Source organism: Nelumbo nucifera, chromosome 4, assembly GCF_055504915.1.
Source record: "Nelumbo nucifera cultivar China Antique chromosome 4, China Antique-T2T, whole genome shotgun sequence".
Taxonomy (NCBI): domain Eukaryota; kingdom Viridiplantae; phylum Streptophyta; class Magnoliopsida; order Proteales; family Nelumbonaceae; genus Nelumbo; species Nelumbo nucifera.
This window is the reverse complement of record NC_142652.1, coordinates 40099005-40116207: the sequence shown is the minus strand read 5'-3', so window position 1 is coordinate 40116207 and position 17203 is coordinate 40099005. Positions and strand designations below refer to the sequence as shown.

Below are 17203 nucleotides of genomic sequence, written 5' to 3'. Positions count from 1 at the left end.
TGTTTACTAAAGGGTTGAGTCGGGGGAGAATGGACTACATATGTAACAAGCTGGGATTATATGATATATACTCTCCAGCTTGAGGGGGAGTGTTAGTGTCGATTTATGTAGGGGTAATTCTGTCATTGTGCTTGTGTTTAGGTGCTGATGTGTAAGTTTATGTTAGATTTAATGTCCCTAACTTAAGTAGGGGCACATATGTGACTTTTCCACATTATTTTAGTAATATAAAATACATCTGGCCGAATGGGAGAGTGAACTTTTCTCTCATTCGAACCAGAATTTTTTCTCCTTGTTTCTCTTCTGCTCTTCTCTTTTCTCTCTTTCTCTCCTCTCTTCTCTCTCATTCTAACAGGCAGACCGAACACTAACAGAAAGGAAGGGAGGTAGAACCCAGCAGATGTGTTCTGTGTGACAGCAGTTCTGATAATTCTTTTTTCTATTTCGTCTAGTACCTTATTGGGTAGGTCTATTATCTGTTTCAGTTTGTTTAATGAATTGCTTTACCTTTTTCTCAAAAAAAAAAGCCTGTTTTGTATTTTTGGTACATTATACTTTTCTGCATGATTATTTCATAATTTTAGAGATTGGTATTGCAGAGAAAAATAAATGATTCTTGCAGTGTCTGCATTCATTTATAGGGGTTTTAAGTGATTCAACTAGTAAAGAAGGGTTCTGTCAATTTGGTCTGTTTCTGTTACCAAAGGATGAAGCATGCTTGAGGTGCTGAAGAGGTGCCTCAATTTCAATTCTAGATGAGCCACCCACCCTAACAATGATATAAAAAGTACTGTTACCCTGAAGGTCTGTGAAAACTTCTGGCAATCCTTGACAGACATGGGCTACCAGTTGAACAAACAACGATTATTAAATTTGTAATACCATCATGGGAAGTGTTATGCAACTTAATAATTTGCTGCATTATGAGTAAATGATCTAGAAATAAAGAACAAGATCAAATTAACTTCAAAATTCATGTTGTAGAATGTAAGTAATTTTCAAAAAACACCTTATGGAGGGGTCAACAACTGAATTATTTCTGCATAATGAGTGACCGATTAGATAACTAATCCTTTACACTTGAACCAATTGAACTGCTTTCAAAGATCTGTACTTAGCAATCCATTGGGACCATAGTTTTCAAGGCTCCAAGGCGAAGTTAGGTGATAAGGGAGTGCCTTGTTGCCTAGTCGCCTAGGCAGGCATCTAGGTGTCGCCTAGGTGATGAGTTCTTTTTAAAATAAAAAAAGCATAAATCCTAGGGTAGATCCCTAGGTTTCATAGTAACAAGTATTGATCTTTAACTAATAGTCACCATAATTCTCATGAAATAAGTATAAAACCCACATCGATAGATAGAAATTGAACATATTTATGAGTAGGAAAATAAGAAAGGGAAGAAGTCCTATTGATTGTTCTTGTGTGTCAACTGGATAAAATCTCAAGTTATTTTTTACTTATCAATTCAGGTTTTAAAGTCCTAAAGGGTTCAAGGCTATGTCACTGATTTGTGTCTCGATAGAACCCAAACAAATAAGAAAATAACAAAAAGAAACTAGTATAAGAATAGCAATATTAATATTATAAACCCACAATATGAATAATTTGGTCTGATACTATTAATAACATAAAATAAAAATATAAAATATTGTGTGGTGTCTTACATATAAATATGTAGGTGTTTGAGCGAGGCAACCCTCCAAGAATGCCTTATCGCCTAGGTGTCGCCTTGACAACTATGATTGGGACTGATATGCTGGAGTGGGTGGTATCTCTGTTGAAAAGTACACATGCTTCTTTCTCTTGTTGATGCTGATAAAGGAAAAGGAAAAGAACCCATGGAGAAAGAAATTAGTTTTCTTATGATCTGTTGCCCAATGAAAATATCATATCTTTTCAGTGGTTTGCTTTTGGTGAATTTGAATTTTTTTTGATAGGCATTCAATTTGATTTTTTTAAGAGTTATATACTTTGCCTTCTCTCTAAAAAATAGTTTAGTTGGTGTCTTAGAGATAGGTTAATCACGAACATTAAGGGTCATTTGGAATTTTGAGAAGTTGAGGTTTATATCAACATATTTTCAAGGCTTCGTCTCAGAACTTGTAAACTTAACATTGTTTTGAGGGAGTAATGGCAGTTTTACTAATAGGGTGTCAGTTTACAATAGGATTTGAGTCTTTTTTTTCTCTTGGCTTAGTATGAATTATTTATTTCTTTGTCTACTTTTAGCAGGATTAGTAGTGGGTATTTAGAGTTTTTTTTTAGTTAAAAGTGCATTTGTTTTTGACAAGAGGTAAAGTATGATTTTCTTTAGAGAAGAAAAACCTCTGTACAACCAGAGGATGTACAATGGGGAGATACAATAAGAGACTTAGACCACTATCCCTTTTGAGTTTAGAAAAAGATTTTCAAAATAAAAAAGAGAGCTATAACTTGATCTATTCAGATGGGACTGAGCTGCTGGCAAATTGGGTTGTCAGCATGTGGCTTTGTATGAGTTTATCTTACTTTTGAAGCAATTAGAATCATATTTAGTTGGTTTCATTGTCCAAATTGGATTCTGTAAAAGGGAGTTCTGAGCCCTTATGTTGAGTCTGTAAATGAAAGTATTATATTGAAATTTAAGAGCTGATTTAATGAAAGTTGTCCATTCTTCTTCTTTCTACATATTTTCTATATCTTCATCCTTTAAGTTACAATCCTTCTCTTTCCTCCCCCTCTTTCTCTTTCTCTTCTCTATTTCAGATCTGATTTTTTTCTCTCATAGTTCAGATCCTTAATTCTCCCTTCTTTACCCATCATGTACTGCCTAGTAGGACTTTCTTTTTCTTTTTCTTGATTGCCCATACACCTCCAAATTATATATTTTTTGATCAGTATGCACCTCTAAATTGTATTGATCAATGTACAATACATTAATCCTTCCTCTCTTACCAAGGGCCACTAGTCCATGCCCATAAAAGGCCAACCATGTACTTAGGTTAGAATAAATCAAATCAAACACTCTCAAAAAGTAGTATCAAAATGTTCAAATGAAATGCAAGTGGATGCAAAGGTGGTTCACTGGTTCCCTGTTGTCAAAGCACATGAAACAGGCAGAGGGGGTGAATTAGCTTCTGTTAGGTGGCAATAGAGTGGGTCTTTGTATCATTTTCTTTTACTTCATTATGTCTAGATCTATCCAAGCTTATGTAGGGGCAGATTAAACATGGCATTCATATAAAAAGTAGCTGACTTGGAGAGAAATTGATTTTTCTCCCATCGGTTTTCTTTCCTATTCTCTTCTATTCTGTACATCACACCAACAGAATCATATTCTAACTTTAGGACAGCTTCATCCACATATTACACAACATTTTTTTATCAATTCTGGAATGAAAGCCATGATCTTAAGTTGTGTATAGTTCGTCTCTGCACATGAATTATATATGTAAATCTTTCACCATGGAGAATCTATATAATGTCTTACCTTTTTTCAAAAGGAAAAAAGAAATACAAGCACAGAACAACATTATGTTTCATGTATACCAACTAACAGGCCTTTTTTATTTTATTAATTTCTGGCTTTCAGGGTGGACAATTAGCAGCTATTAATCTGGAATCTAAAGCAGCCTTGCTCGCAGCAAGACAGGTAACAAATTGGTGATGTGGCATGCACTAGTGCATATGATTTTTAATGTTACATTTCATGGGCACATGCATTACCTTGTTTAAAATTTTGTTGGAAGATTACCATCAGGACATCTATTGGTCAGCTCATGATATTTGAATACACATGATGCAAGATGCAGAGCCAATCAACATTTTCATTGCTGGTTTCACAGGGTCTGTATCCCTATTCTAACCTGTAACCAGCTTCCCTAGCCTCTCTGCCTATGTCCCACATGTTGTGGTCCTAACAGTGATTACCTTAGGGTGGGTAGCCCCAAACATAATTGTGCTGCAGTTTTATTGAGACGTGAGTTCTGGATAAGTAACCACCAATTTTATTAATTATAAACAGTAAAATGTGCAAAGCTTACAAAATAACTGGTTTCTAATCACCCCTTGCATTACCATTGATCAACCATACAGTTGGCAGACCTTTGTACACATTGGATTTTTTACTTGAGTACTTCTTTTCAGCCATTTAAACTTCTAAGTTCCTCTTCTAAAGGTCCACAAAGCTGTCTCATCATTCAGCAAGCACCCTATCACCACCTTTGAGTCACCCAAGTTCATGCTCTTGCCTGCTGCACACCCTCCAAAATAGCAATCATCTCTGCCCTTAGAGAATGCCATACTCCAATTGGGCCCAAAAACATAGCAATAACATAACTTTTTTCATTCCTAAAGACTCCTACTCCTGAAGATCCTGGATTCTCCATGCTTCTCCAATCCATATTATACTCCTAACTCGCTACTATCAGTTCTTATGGTTGAGTTCTCACATTCTAATTTTCTTTCTAGAGTCATGGTGTTATTAACTTTCTATTTTAGTTTTGGTTTTATTATAATTCGGCCTGCCTTTGAGTTCTGTTAGTCTGATAACAGCCAAGAAGAAAGAAGAAGAAAGAAGAAGAAAGAAGGAAGAAAGAGAGAGAGAAAGGAGGAGAAAAGGAGAGAAGAAAAGTCTGGTTCGAATTAGGGAAAAGATACTTCTCCCATTCGGCCAGACATGTTTTATATTATTAATATAATGGAAAAGACACATGTGCCCTTATTTAAGTGAGGGACACTAGTTCTAATATAATATTACAGATCAGCAACCTCAACATAAGTATAAAGACAGAAATACCCCTACACTAACACTCCCCCTCAAGCTGGTGAGTATATATTATATAATCCCAGCTTGTTACATATGTAGTCCACTCTTCCCTGACTCAACCCTTTTGTAAATAAGTCTGCCCATTGGTTTCCTGTGTTAACATATGCAGTGTCTATCACTCCATTCAACACCTTCTCTCTCACAAAGTGACAGTCAACCTCTATGTGCTTGGTTCTTTCATGAAACACCGGATTAGAAGAAATACGAACTACAGCCTGATTGTCACAATAGAGCTTCATTGGAGTGTTAATATTGTATTCTATCTCCTGTAGAAGGTTCCTTAGCCATTCACAAGCAGTATATGCCATAGCTCTATATTCTGCCTCTACATTGCTTCTCGCCACGACTGTCTGCTTCTTACTTTTCCATGTCACCAGATTACCCCCATGAAAAGTGCAATAGCCTATGGTAGACCTCCTATCAGACATAGAACTGACCCAGTCAGCATCAGTATACCCTTCTGTTTTCTCTCACTTTTCTAAGCATATTTGGAACTCTTTAATTTTCTTTGAAAGTCTGACAAAGCTTTAAGGGCTATTCAGTAAACCTAACAGATGGAAGTTTATAAATTTATTTGCAAGTTCTCTTACATATTTTTTGAGTCCTGCTTTTTTTTTGAACAAAATCTTTGAGAGATTTTTCTTGATATTTTAGGCTTAACAATATATAGGTAAAATCTGTTATAGATTATGCCAAAATATCAGCGTTGTTTTGATACTATTACAAAAATAACAAGTATTGCCAACTCAACTTATAGTCATCAAATTATGATGATCAATATGTCATCAAATGCTCATATTTATGTTTTTTTCTTCCTTTTGGACAATTGAATATTGTTCCATGTTCAATTTCTGTGTTAAATGAAGATTTCTCATAGTGTAAGCTATGAACAGGGTTTTGCTAGTGCAGCATCAAGATATCTGGGGCTTAGAAGCATAATGATGTTACTTGGTCCATTGTAAGGATTCATTTATTTCAGCCACTACTTTTATCATGCAAATTATCTGCCTTGGAAGCATGATGCTTATTTGTGGTTGTTTATTTTTTTGATAAGCAATACAAACTATTTAATTAATCAAGAGAACACCAGACTGCTCAAGACAAAGGAGCATCTGGCCTTCAATTATTTGTGGTTGTTGCTCTTCATTTCTTGGCTTCAGTGGAGAGATTTGGATTTACTTGGCTATATCATTGTTCAATGATGTAGCTACCTTTTTGGGAATGGGATGCTTATAATGATTTAGATAATATTCCTTGCCTCTGTGGTTATAATCAATTAGGTCAGGTTGAAATCAACCCTAACCCAACCCTAAGTGTTGAACCTCCAACCCCAACCCAACCTGAACTAACCTGAAATTGACTGAAGATTGGGCTTGGGTCAACCTAGAAAATCATTTCTTAAACTCATTTCAACTGAAGACAAAAAAAGCATCCCATTAATCCCACTTTAGCAGACTCTTGAGTCTTGATGAAGAAATTCAAGTAAAAGAAAAACAAAATCAAAATGGTATTAAAAAAGAAGAAAACTTGAATGCTGGATACCTTTTCTTAATACAAGGATAAGCAAAAAATTCTTGATTGCATGACTGGTGTCTGCAACAAAAGAGGGAAGCTCTAACAATGACTGATAGATCGACAACAAAAGGAAATGAGAACTGAAAAAAAATCAGAAATCAATGTTTAGGAACTTACTTCAATGCCCAATTTTAGTTTGAGGACCAATGGGGTGATTGATTGAGATTGGAGATGGTCACCAACTGATCTGTGACCATGAGAACTCACGAACAGGATAGTGTTTTTGGCTTCTGTGACAAGAGGCCAAGGTGGAAACAGCATGGTTGACTGAAAACAGACAAAGCTGTAAACACTTAAGTGAGGAACTATTGTTCAATAGAGGTGTAAATCAGGTCGGGCCGCCTGGCACGCTTTTGGACTGGCCCAGCCCGGCACGGCATGGAGGCCCACGGGTCATGCCAGGCTTGGCACAAAGGTCCATGCCGTGCTGGGCCGGGGGTTCGAGGTCCACGGACCTCGTGCCGGCACGGCCCGCAGCATGACCCGTCACGACCCGTGGGTCCTATAGCGGGCCGAGCACGACCAGACTGGAATATAGTCGTTGGGCCCCCCCCACCCAACAGCTATAAACAACCATATTAGGGGGGTATTTGTGTATTTTGCTTATGGGGGGGTTGAAAAAATGACATAAATGCCCCCCAACAGCTATATAACAACTAGTTTAGGGGGGCTTTTTGGGTAAAGTTATAAATAACTTTACAATGACCAAAATACCCCTCCCAACAACTAAAAAACAGTTAATTTTTAGGGTATTTTGGGCGATTGAATGATTTTCAATTCCTATAAATAGCCCTATCCTCCACCATTCTTCTTATCACACAAATTCAACAATCAACATTCAACAATTCTCTTATTAAGTTATTCTCTTAATCTCTTCAGTCTTTCCTCTCTCAGTCTCTCAGTCTTTCTCAATCTCTCATACATTCTTTGCAATCTGAGTGGACTCTGATATCATAGTCTCTTAATCTGATTGGCTGATTGTCTGATTCTCCAAGTGAGCAATTTGGGAGGCTTGGAGCCTTGGACGTTGTCACGTTGAAAGGCTTTAACCGTTGAAATCAAGTTGGGATTCTGAGCTGGCAATCCGAGGTAAGTCCAATTAAATTAATTTTTATTTTTTAGAATTTGAAAAAAAATGGCCAGCTCTTCCCAAAACCCCAAGTTTAGTAGCCCGATTTGGAGAATATTTAAAATAGAGGATGTTGAGGGGAAGGGGAAAAGAGTAGTTTGCCAAAAATGTAGAAAAGACTTTAGCTATTGTAGCAAGGGTGGTACTAGCCATTTGACCAGACATTTTCTCACACATGAGAAGGAAGAAGAAATAACCCACAATTTAAATGAATTTTTGAAATAATGGAAAATAAATTTTAAAAATATTGGGAGAAGTTGGAGAACATTTCTTGCCGCCAATCCCGCCATGGCACGTGATCCGTGACCTACTAACCCCTCTAGTGTCTACAGGCTACAGTTCCATCGGATCTTGTTTAGTTGTTTTAGTGCAGGACCTGCAGGTACCACACTACCAATATTGGGAGAAGTTGGAGAACATTTCTCGCCGCCAATCCCGCCATGGCACGTGATCCGTGACCTACTAACCCCTCTGGTGTCTACAGGCTACAGTTCCATCGGATCTTGTTTAGTTGTTTTAGTGCAGGACCTGCAGGTACCACACTACCACTATACCAAGGTTGGCTAGATGCAGTCATGAATCATGATGTAGAATATAAATTACAACTTTACAATTACAAGACAAAGGAGGGCATGATACTACTACATACACCGGATATTTCATTTTTCACTTGAAGTAGATGATGAAAGTGTGTGTGAATGCTTTCATTATAATGTATATATTTTTTTGATTAATCACCCATAACTTTCCCCTTTACCCTTTCCCCAAAGTGCTGGTTGCGGGACTTGATTCCGCGTCAATGCTGGAGCAACCTAGCTAACACACCAACGAGCTAGCCCTCGATTGGTTCATCATAATGTATATGAAAATTTTGTTTAAATTGTAAATTTTAACAAATAACCCACAATTTTTTATTTTTTTCAAATTATTGTAAATTTTGTTTTAATTTTATTTAATTTATTTGCTATTAATGTAATTTTGTATTTCCAATTTGTAACTATATAGACTATATTGTATTTTTTTTTATATTTTATTAATTTATTCCATTTTCATATTTCATTCATCCAAGTATGAAGTATCCAACCATTGTATATTTCATAATTTCAATATTTGTATAATTGTATGCTTTGTAATTTGTATCATTATTCATTCAAATTTAAATGAAGTAAAATTCTTAAATCCTATTTGAATTGTTTTATACTTTTGTTTATTTATTTTTTGGGTAATTGTAAATTCGTTATTATACGTATCTTGATATCCATTTAGTTTAGCCTGGTTTGGCCCAGGCCCAAGGCCCGGCTTGTAGCCCAGCCTAGCACGGCCCAAGCCCATGGCACGGTCTGCAACCCGGCTCGGCCCAGGCCCGTGCCATGCCACGGGCCTGGACCATGGGCCGTGCTGAGCCGACCCCTAGAATTTTCGCCGGGGAGGGCAGCACGGCCCTTGACGCCCACGGGTTGTGCCGTGCCGGCCCGGCACGGCCCACTTTACACCTCTATTGTTCAACAACCCAAGGCAACAAGGCTGGTTAATAAACACAGAGACAAGGCCTATAATCAACAAACAAACACCAATGCAACAACTGCAAAGCTGGCCCCACCCTATACATTATATGTTGTAATAATTAAGTATATTGGGCTAGGCTGTCTAAGTGTTGGCTCACTTATGTTTTCTTTATTGTCTTGTGGGCCTAAGCTATATGATCTGTATTAGCCTCAAAATGTGCCTTTATCCCTCAGTTTTTCCCGTACTCACTCTTCTTCAGTGTTATTCTTTAGGGAGTTGCCTGGTTGTTCATGGTGGAAAACTGCAATGGACCATATCATTGTTGAGATTCTATGAACTTAAACTTACTCTGTTGAATAAGAACCTAAACCACATATTATCCAACAAAAAAAGAAGAGCTTTCTTTTATGATCTTGAACTAGACAACCAAGTCCGTATCTCCCCAAGGAGCTTTCTTTTCTGGTAATGCATATTACAATTTCTTATTAAAAAAAGATTCTTATTTGGATAAAACAATTGCAAGTTTGGCTTACTCAATTCACTAACATGAGGACAGATGGACAATAATTAAGACTGGTTAGTCTCAAGTAAAGTGATTGATGTGTGTATACCATTTGCTTACATTTTCCTCTACCGTGCGTACTTTTCCTATGATTTTTTAATTAAACACAATAAGATTGTGTTGTCCCTTGTTTTCTTATGCAGGCTGTGGGGAACATTTCTGGCAGATGTCGTTATTCAAATGCTTGGTACTGATTATGCTAGAATTCTTCGAGCAATTTATGCATTTGCACAGGTAACTTATTCAATCACATGCATTCTTACATCCATGTAGGAGTTAGTAACTGGTGGCCTTGAGGTCTCTATCAATATATCTGGACCATGGCTGACTATATTTTGTGTCAAACCTCATTTTCTATGAGCAGGTAATTTGTTAATATGCCTCATTCTTGCTTGTATTGGGATGGGGTCTATAAGTATCCAGACCCAGTCTGTTTTTAGTCGGGAGATGTTAGCATCAACCCAAGAATGTGGTTGTCTAAAATTCTATCACTTATGATCCTTGTATTTTCTGTCACAAGTCTTTCCCTTGGGTCTATATTGGAGCCAATTGTGTTGGATCCATTTGGTGTTCAAGGATTGAATTAAAAAGTTAATGGAGCATCCATCTATTAAGGTAGTAAATCTGATCAACCGAACCTTGAATGATGAGGTTGGGATCAAGGTTCAGAGTATTGATACACCTCGATACGCTGGAAGGGGTGTATCGGTACTCCGTACCTAACTCGAGGATTTTTTAGCTTTTGTTTTTCAAAAATAGGTTAGGGGTAGGTCTTAGGCCTACCTACCCCCTGAAATGGGTCAAAAGGCCATTTGCCTTGTGTTTCGAGTATTGGACAGCCACCGATAAAATACAATATTCCCTGTATCTGACATATCGTATTGAAATTTTGAACCTTGTTTGAGATGTCATATTAGTCATTTTCTATCTATTTTCCTGCAGTGACAGCTAAATCCATTACTTTTTCTACAGATCCGTATCACTCGCACGTATAGGTTGCCATCTGACAGAGATCAATTTGTTTAATAATCCTGAGAAGTTGCTGTATTAATATTAATGAGAGATTGGAAATCTGGTTCATATTCTATGGTTGATGGCAAGAGGCATCTCACTAATTTTTGTATGCAGATAACTAGTTTAGTGGAAGTTAACCTTTCATATATGTAGCTATGTTATGTTTTATATTAAAGTTTCAGCACATCATAATAAAATGTAAATGCAAGTATGCAATGACACATAACTACATAACTATGTTAACAAATGCCTCCATAGTTCTGGGGAAGTAATAGGATCAACTAGTTTAAGATACTACATATGTAAAATTCTGTTCTATATTTTATTTCTTTGGTAGTCCTGTTGACCAAATGTTGTTCATCTTCACTGTACTGAGACTTGCCAGACTGGCTACTGACACACATTCCACTTAACTGATCATTTTGTGGCTTTGGCTCAGTTTGGAAGGAGTACAAATATAAATATGTACTTGTAGAGTGCAAAACATTGTATTTTGTATTATTTTGTATGTATTTGCACTGTACATATTTGTATTTGCAGTCTTTCCAAGCTGAGCCTTAGCAATTAATTCTAAAGAACATTTGTAAACAAAACTTTTGTCCTCTGAACAAGTAGTTGACTCTCTGTTTGTGTGTGACTCCATAGAGCTGAATTTTACTGCCTAGAAAAAAATCTATATTTTCCTAGAGCATCACAGATAAAAAAAAAGCATATGGCTTATTGTTAGTTTGTCAAGAAGTGGTGCATTCGGCACATTGCACTCCATTCATCAAATTCTGTAATTAGCTGCTTGACATCTTTCTCGAAGGAAAATAAAGAATTGACCATTATTAGCATAATTCTCTATGGCTTAGGCATAATTTGAAACTATGTATCATGCGGGAAACACTGTTAAACAGTTGTTCTTCATAATTTACCTTGTTATGTTTAGTTTCCTAGGTTTTTGTTCTTTACTCCTGGTGTGACTCCATTTTTTAATTGGTAAAAAAAACAGCTTTGTGGGGTTCAGATAAAGGATGTGCATTCAGTATTATCTGTTTCCGTGTTAATGAGCTAGGCTTGCAACTAAAACCTTTTTAGAAACTGTCTAGAGCTCTTGGTTTACATAACATGCTTCTGTCTTGGGAAGCATTCTTGGCATCAACCGAGTTTCTTCTATTCTACATATATGTGGTCGGGAGGTGATGTATGTGCAGGGCTGCTCCCTGTCAGGGTGCTCAATGACTGTTCCTCTGGGTTTCTTCTTTGTTTTTCTATCCCTTTTTTTTTATCCTATGAAGGCATTAGTTCATCTGTGAATTTTTTCCTTGCAATTTTTTCTGCGTGGTGAAATAATTATGTATTTACAGGACCAATGAGAATAACTTTTTGGCACTGTCAATTGTACCTCAGGGTAAAGGATGCGTTTTCCATGCACCAATTTCAGACTCATTATTATCACTACCAGATCCCTAACTTTCTTTTTGTAACAAGATCCACATAAAAACAAATCCAAACGAATTTGGTTAACCTTTCCCCAAGTTTACCATTAGGAGTCAATATTTGCCTTGAATCACATTAAAAAAAACATGAGAAATTTGCACTTCTCCAGATAATGTTTTCTTTCTTCTATTCTTAATTTTCTTTCTTGTTTAGTTCAGTTATGCATTGGAGATCCGTGAGGAGTTCATTTAGGAGTACCTTTCCATGTGTTGCATCATGTCCAGTGCCAGCCCTCTTGCATTGCTTGCTAGGATTCCTCTTAAATTTGTCAAGCAGGGATAAGGGACCATAACCTCAATTACATTTTCACATGATAAGTGATGCATTTATCACTTTGTATATCAGTGTGAAAAATAATGGATTCATCTTGATTCCTGAAATGGTTAAAATTGAAATTCTTGAAACCCTTTGAGATGGTACCCAAAATCCAAAAAGCTAGCTGTGTCTACCTTACTGATTATGGCTTGCAGTGGAGAAGGAAGAAGATTCATTCCATAGGGTATGCTCCCTCGTTAGAAAATTGCTACATTGACCAGGTTCAGAGTCTCTAGGGTTTTGCTTATATTTGCTAGGATATGAGATGCTTCTTGAAGCCTTTGATCAACGCATTAATGTTGCAATAGGACATTTCATGCTTAGTTACACTTGAAATCTAACTGTATATGAACTCTGACATTTAACAGTTTTTGTCAGTTCCAATGAGGAAATGTGTTTGCTCATTTGACTAAAATGAAGATGTATTGTTTTGCCATCACCTGTATAGAAGGTTTCTGGATCTTGTTTCTTTAGAACTAATTTTTGTATGCTTTCTTTTTTTAATTGCTGCACTTTGTCATAGCTCATAAGAATCGTAGATCTGTTGTATAGTGTGATATAACTAGATCACAGTAGTAATGATTTTGCACTGCTGGCATTGCAATTCAAGGAAGTGAGCAATGTTAGTTTTTGTGTAAAAAGGCGATTTGAATTTTTTAGGACGAATTGCATTATTTTGAGAATGTCATGGTGGACAAATTTGAACATCAAGAAACAACAATCTCTCTATCAGGGGCTACACAATGGGGATAGCCCATCCTCTGAAGTCCGAACCATCTCTCCCACCCTGTTGAACGCTGGAATTGATCCTAACTCGAGCCTTTGCTACAACCAGCAAGAGACCTTACCAACTTGGAGGTGTGGCAAATCTTTTCATGCGTTCTTTTGGTCTTTCTCTGTTTGATTGGCAACAAATTCAGAAAGATCTATCCCCTAAAAGGCTCATATAAGTTCAAAATGGCAAAAAATCTAGAAGCTTCAAATGAAGCTTCTTGTATTTCTTCACCTAAAATCTTTCATTTAATAGCTCTATAAATCATGGAAAGCTAGGATACTTATCAAACGGTCTAGATTGTTAAACACAAGGCCCCAAAAGTTCATTACATCTTTTTACTATCTAGGCTGAGAGAAGATATTCCTAAAAAGACTTGCCAAATAGCACCTTAGGCTTTGTTTGGCATCACTACTTATAAATTTTGGTGATTATTTTGATTTTTGGGATGACAATCATGTTTGGTTCAAGAAGGTGATCGATTTTCATTCAAAACGGGATGAAAATCTCTCCAGAAGCATGATTTTGAGAAGTGAAAAAAATTACTTTTGAGAAATGTCAATTCTCCAGAAACACAATTCTCGCTATGGCTTTTTTTAACACGAACATGTATGACTTTGTCACGTGAAAATGGGGGCTTTATGGTAATTTTTGTTAACCCTCAAAATAGCACTTGAAAAAATCCTATCCCCAATTCCATTTATGTTTTTTCCTTGTTCATATTGTTCTCAATGGCACTCTATCAATACCATCAGGGTTGTCATCTTCTTCGGCGCCTGTCGATCTCTTAGGTAAGAAGTCTATTAGAAAAGTGAATAATATCCTTTGATTTAGGAAGGTGTACAATTAGGAAAGTGTATAATATCCTCTGAATTAGGGAGGTGTATAATATCTTGGTAGACTTTCCTTTTCTTTTACTTATTATTGTTAGACTTTCTTTTTCCTTTTACTTATTATTTTTCTGCCCCATAACTTGTATATATATTGTAGCCTTCGGCCCTTCTTGTATATGTTTTCTATGAGAAAGAATTTCTCCCACTAAAAGTTCTTCTCCTTCTCTGAGTTATGCTGTTTTTAGTTATCCCTTTCTTATGGTTTTTATAATTCTGTCTTAATTATTATGCTCTTCGTAGTTTTCTCATGGTATCAGAGTCGTGGTGAGTTTCACCATTGATCCATTTAGTGGGCGTGTGCCCATTGAAGAAGAGGAGTCGTGTGACTCGTAACAACTAGGTTCGGTGTGTGCCGAACCACTTCTTCAATCCAGTCGTATTTCGAGTAACCTCATATCTGAAGCAATGACTGGCAGTAGCTCATCCACCTCTTTCAAGATTCCATCAATTAGTGATCCCATGTCTATGTATTATCTGAGCTCGTCTGATAGTCCATGTATGCTTCTAAGCCAAATCATTCTTAATGGAGAAAACTATCATATTTGGGAAAAGGCCTTTCAAAGAGCTCTAAAATCTAAAAACAAATTGAGTTTCATTGATGGGACTCTAGAGAGAGCTAAGGCGGATGACATTGACAAAAATATTTGGGATAAATGCAATGCTATGGTTGTTTCATGGATTTTTAATTGTGTCGACAAAAGCATACAAAACACTATAATTTCCTTTGATGATGCTAGAGTGTTATGGATTGAATTCCAACAAAGATATCATCAAGGACATGGCCCCTGAATATATCAATTAAAGGGAGAATTAAATGAATTCAGGCAAGGGTCTCTAAGTGTCACAGATTACTATGCTAAACTAAAAGGAATATGGGATCAGTTAGATCAGTATACTAAAATCAACACTTGTGTATGCGGATTGACGTGCAAAACGTTGATCAATATATTGGAAGAAAGAGAGAATGAAAAGGTCTATAAATTTTTAATGGGCCTTGATGATCGATATGGTACTGTTAGATCAAACATTATAAGCATGGACCCACTGCCTTCACTCACTCGCTGCTTTGCCATGATATCAAGAGAAGAATTACAATTGAAGGCAGGGCAGCGCGAAGATCCAAGGATACAAGCTGCTGCCTTTGCAAGCCAAGGTAAATTAGATCAAAGGGGTCAAACAAGAGAAGGGCAAGACTTTGCTGATCTACCCGTAGTTTGTACTCACTGCAAGAGACCTGAATATGACAAATCCCGCTGTTTTGAAATCATCGGGTACCCGGAACACTAGAAGAATCGAAATGAAGGTAAAGCAGGCCGTGGTCGAGGACAAGGCAATGGAAATCGCGGAGGCAAAGGAGCTACGGCCAATGCCATCCAAGGCCGAGCAGGTGTCGTCACTGAAGAAGTGGGAGCATCAAACAACACTGTACAGATGTCGTCCCTCACACAAGCCCAACTTGATCGTTTAATGTCTCTTTTGGGTACAGGTGATTCAGAAAACATGATCCATGATGCACTGTCTGGTAAGAATTTTTCCTTGGTTCGCTTATCGAATTGGATTATTGATAGTGGTGCGTCACACCACGTTTCTAGTAATCTTAAAGCCTTTGAGAATGTTCGAGAGGCTGGAAGGGATGAAAGAGTCGTCATCCCAAATGGAGATTCTTTGAAAGTGAATAAAATAGGGGACATCATGATTAACAGACATATCAAATTGAAAGATGTTCTTTATGTTCCAGATTTTAAATGTAATTTGATATCTTCAAGAAAGTTAAGTGAAGATATGGGTTGTGCTATTACTTACTATTTGAATGTTTGTGTAATACAGGACCCCACCTGGCGGATGCTGATTGGACTGGGTGATCTCAAGGATGGCCTATACTATTTGCGAAACACACATAGTGCTCATGCAATGGCCGCCGAGAAGAATACAGAGGAATTGTGGCATAAGCGTCTAGGACATCTTTCTGAGAAAAACTTATCGTACTTATCTGGAGTATGTGGTTTTGACCGTAATAGTAATTATGTTGAGTACTGTGATATATGTCATCGTGCGAAACAGACATGAATTCCATTTTCTTTAAGCGACAATAAAGCTTCACGTGCATTTGAATTAGTACATTGTGACTTATGGGGATGGTATCATACTCCTCTCTCAGGAGCCCATTATTTCTTAACCATCGTTGACGATTTTACACGTACTACGTGAGTATATCTTTTGCATGATAAATCAGAAACTCAAAAGGTCTTCATGTCCTTTTGTATTATGGTTAGGAAACAATTTGGGGTCGATATCAAGATAGTTCGTAGTGATAATGGAACAGAATTCTTAGGGATTCTCAACGAATTTTTCCTCAGCCAAGGAATCATTCATCAAACATCCTGTGTTGGGACACCGCAACAAAACGGGAGTGTGGAAATGAAGCACCAACACATCCTCAATGTGGCAAGAGCTTTACGCTTTCAAGCCAATTTACCTTTGAAGTTTTGGGGGAAGTGTGTTATGGCAGCAGTTCATCTAATTAACTACACTCCAAGCAGTATACTAGGAGGCCATACACCATTTGAAGTGTTGTTTGGAAAAACACCAAATTACTCTCACATTAAAGTTTTTGGGTGTCTTGTGTATGCCAAAAGGCAAGGCGTTGGAAATGATAAGTTTGGAGAACGTGCCGAGAAGTGTATTTTCATTGGTTTCCCATATGGAAAGAAAGGATGAAAAATGTATAATTTGGAGAAGGGAGATATCTTTACATCCCGAGATGTACATTTCTATGAGGAAGTCTTTCCTTTCAACAACAATGAGGCACTTAGAGGAGAACAACTTCCAAGTGAGGGGGAGCATGTGATTGTGGAAGATAAAAATGAGCCATTTAGAGATAAGAGGAGTCTTGGGGCTAATGACAACCAGCATATAGGTACAAATGAGGAAGGTGTCCACACAACTGATGAGACAACAAATTCGGAAGAACATCAAGGAACAGGTGCGCCTGACCAAGCTGCAGTGAGCACACCACAAAGAAACGAAAATGAGCAATCTGTTCGGTGACAGGAGCGACCTCAACGAGAAAGAAAACGGCCTGGATATTTAAGAGACTATGTGTGTGATGCGTTGCTACCACCATCCAACGTGAACTCAGTCCGAAAGG

At 37.3% G+C, this 17203-nt stretch overlaps 2 protein-coding genes across 5 annotated transcripts in view; both read left to right on the top strand.

The window, feature by feature from the left end:
* LOC104611082 (uncharacterized) overlaps positions 1-10890 on the top strand; it is a 41459-nt gene extending 30569 nt beyond the window's left edge. The window contains exons 9-14 of one of the 4 annotated variants that reach the window (XR_016085428.1): positions 3572-3631; positions 5701-5765; positions 7378-7471; positions 7885-8045; positions 9723-9813; positions 10552-10890. Coding sequence is in view for 2 of the 4 variants with exons in the window: in XM_010278002.3 (XP_010276304.1) it covers positions 3572-3631; positions 5701-5765; positions 9723-9813; positions 10552-10605 (270 nt within the window). In the remaining 2 variants the exon portion in view is untranslated. The remainder of the gene's footprint in view (positions 1-3571; positions 3632-5700; positions 5766-7377; positions 7472-7884; positions 8046-9722; positions 9814-10551) is intronic. The other 3 variants (XR_016085427.1, XM_010278002.3, XM_019200049.2) reach the window with 3 other exon arrangements.
* A 4200-nt stretch (positions 10891-15090) lies between these two features.
* Positions 15091-16773, top strand: LOC148792218 (uncharacterized). Its single transcript, XM_088903756.1, has 4 exons — positions 15091-15208; positions 15542-15726; positions 15883-16037; positions 16329-16773. Exons 1-4 carry the CDS (start codon positions 15091-15093, stop codon positions 16771-16773), a joined length of 903 nt encoding a protein of 300 aa, XP_088759882.1.
* Positions 16774-17203: the final 430 nt, after the last annotated feature.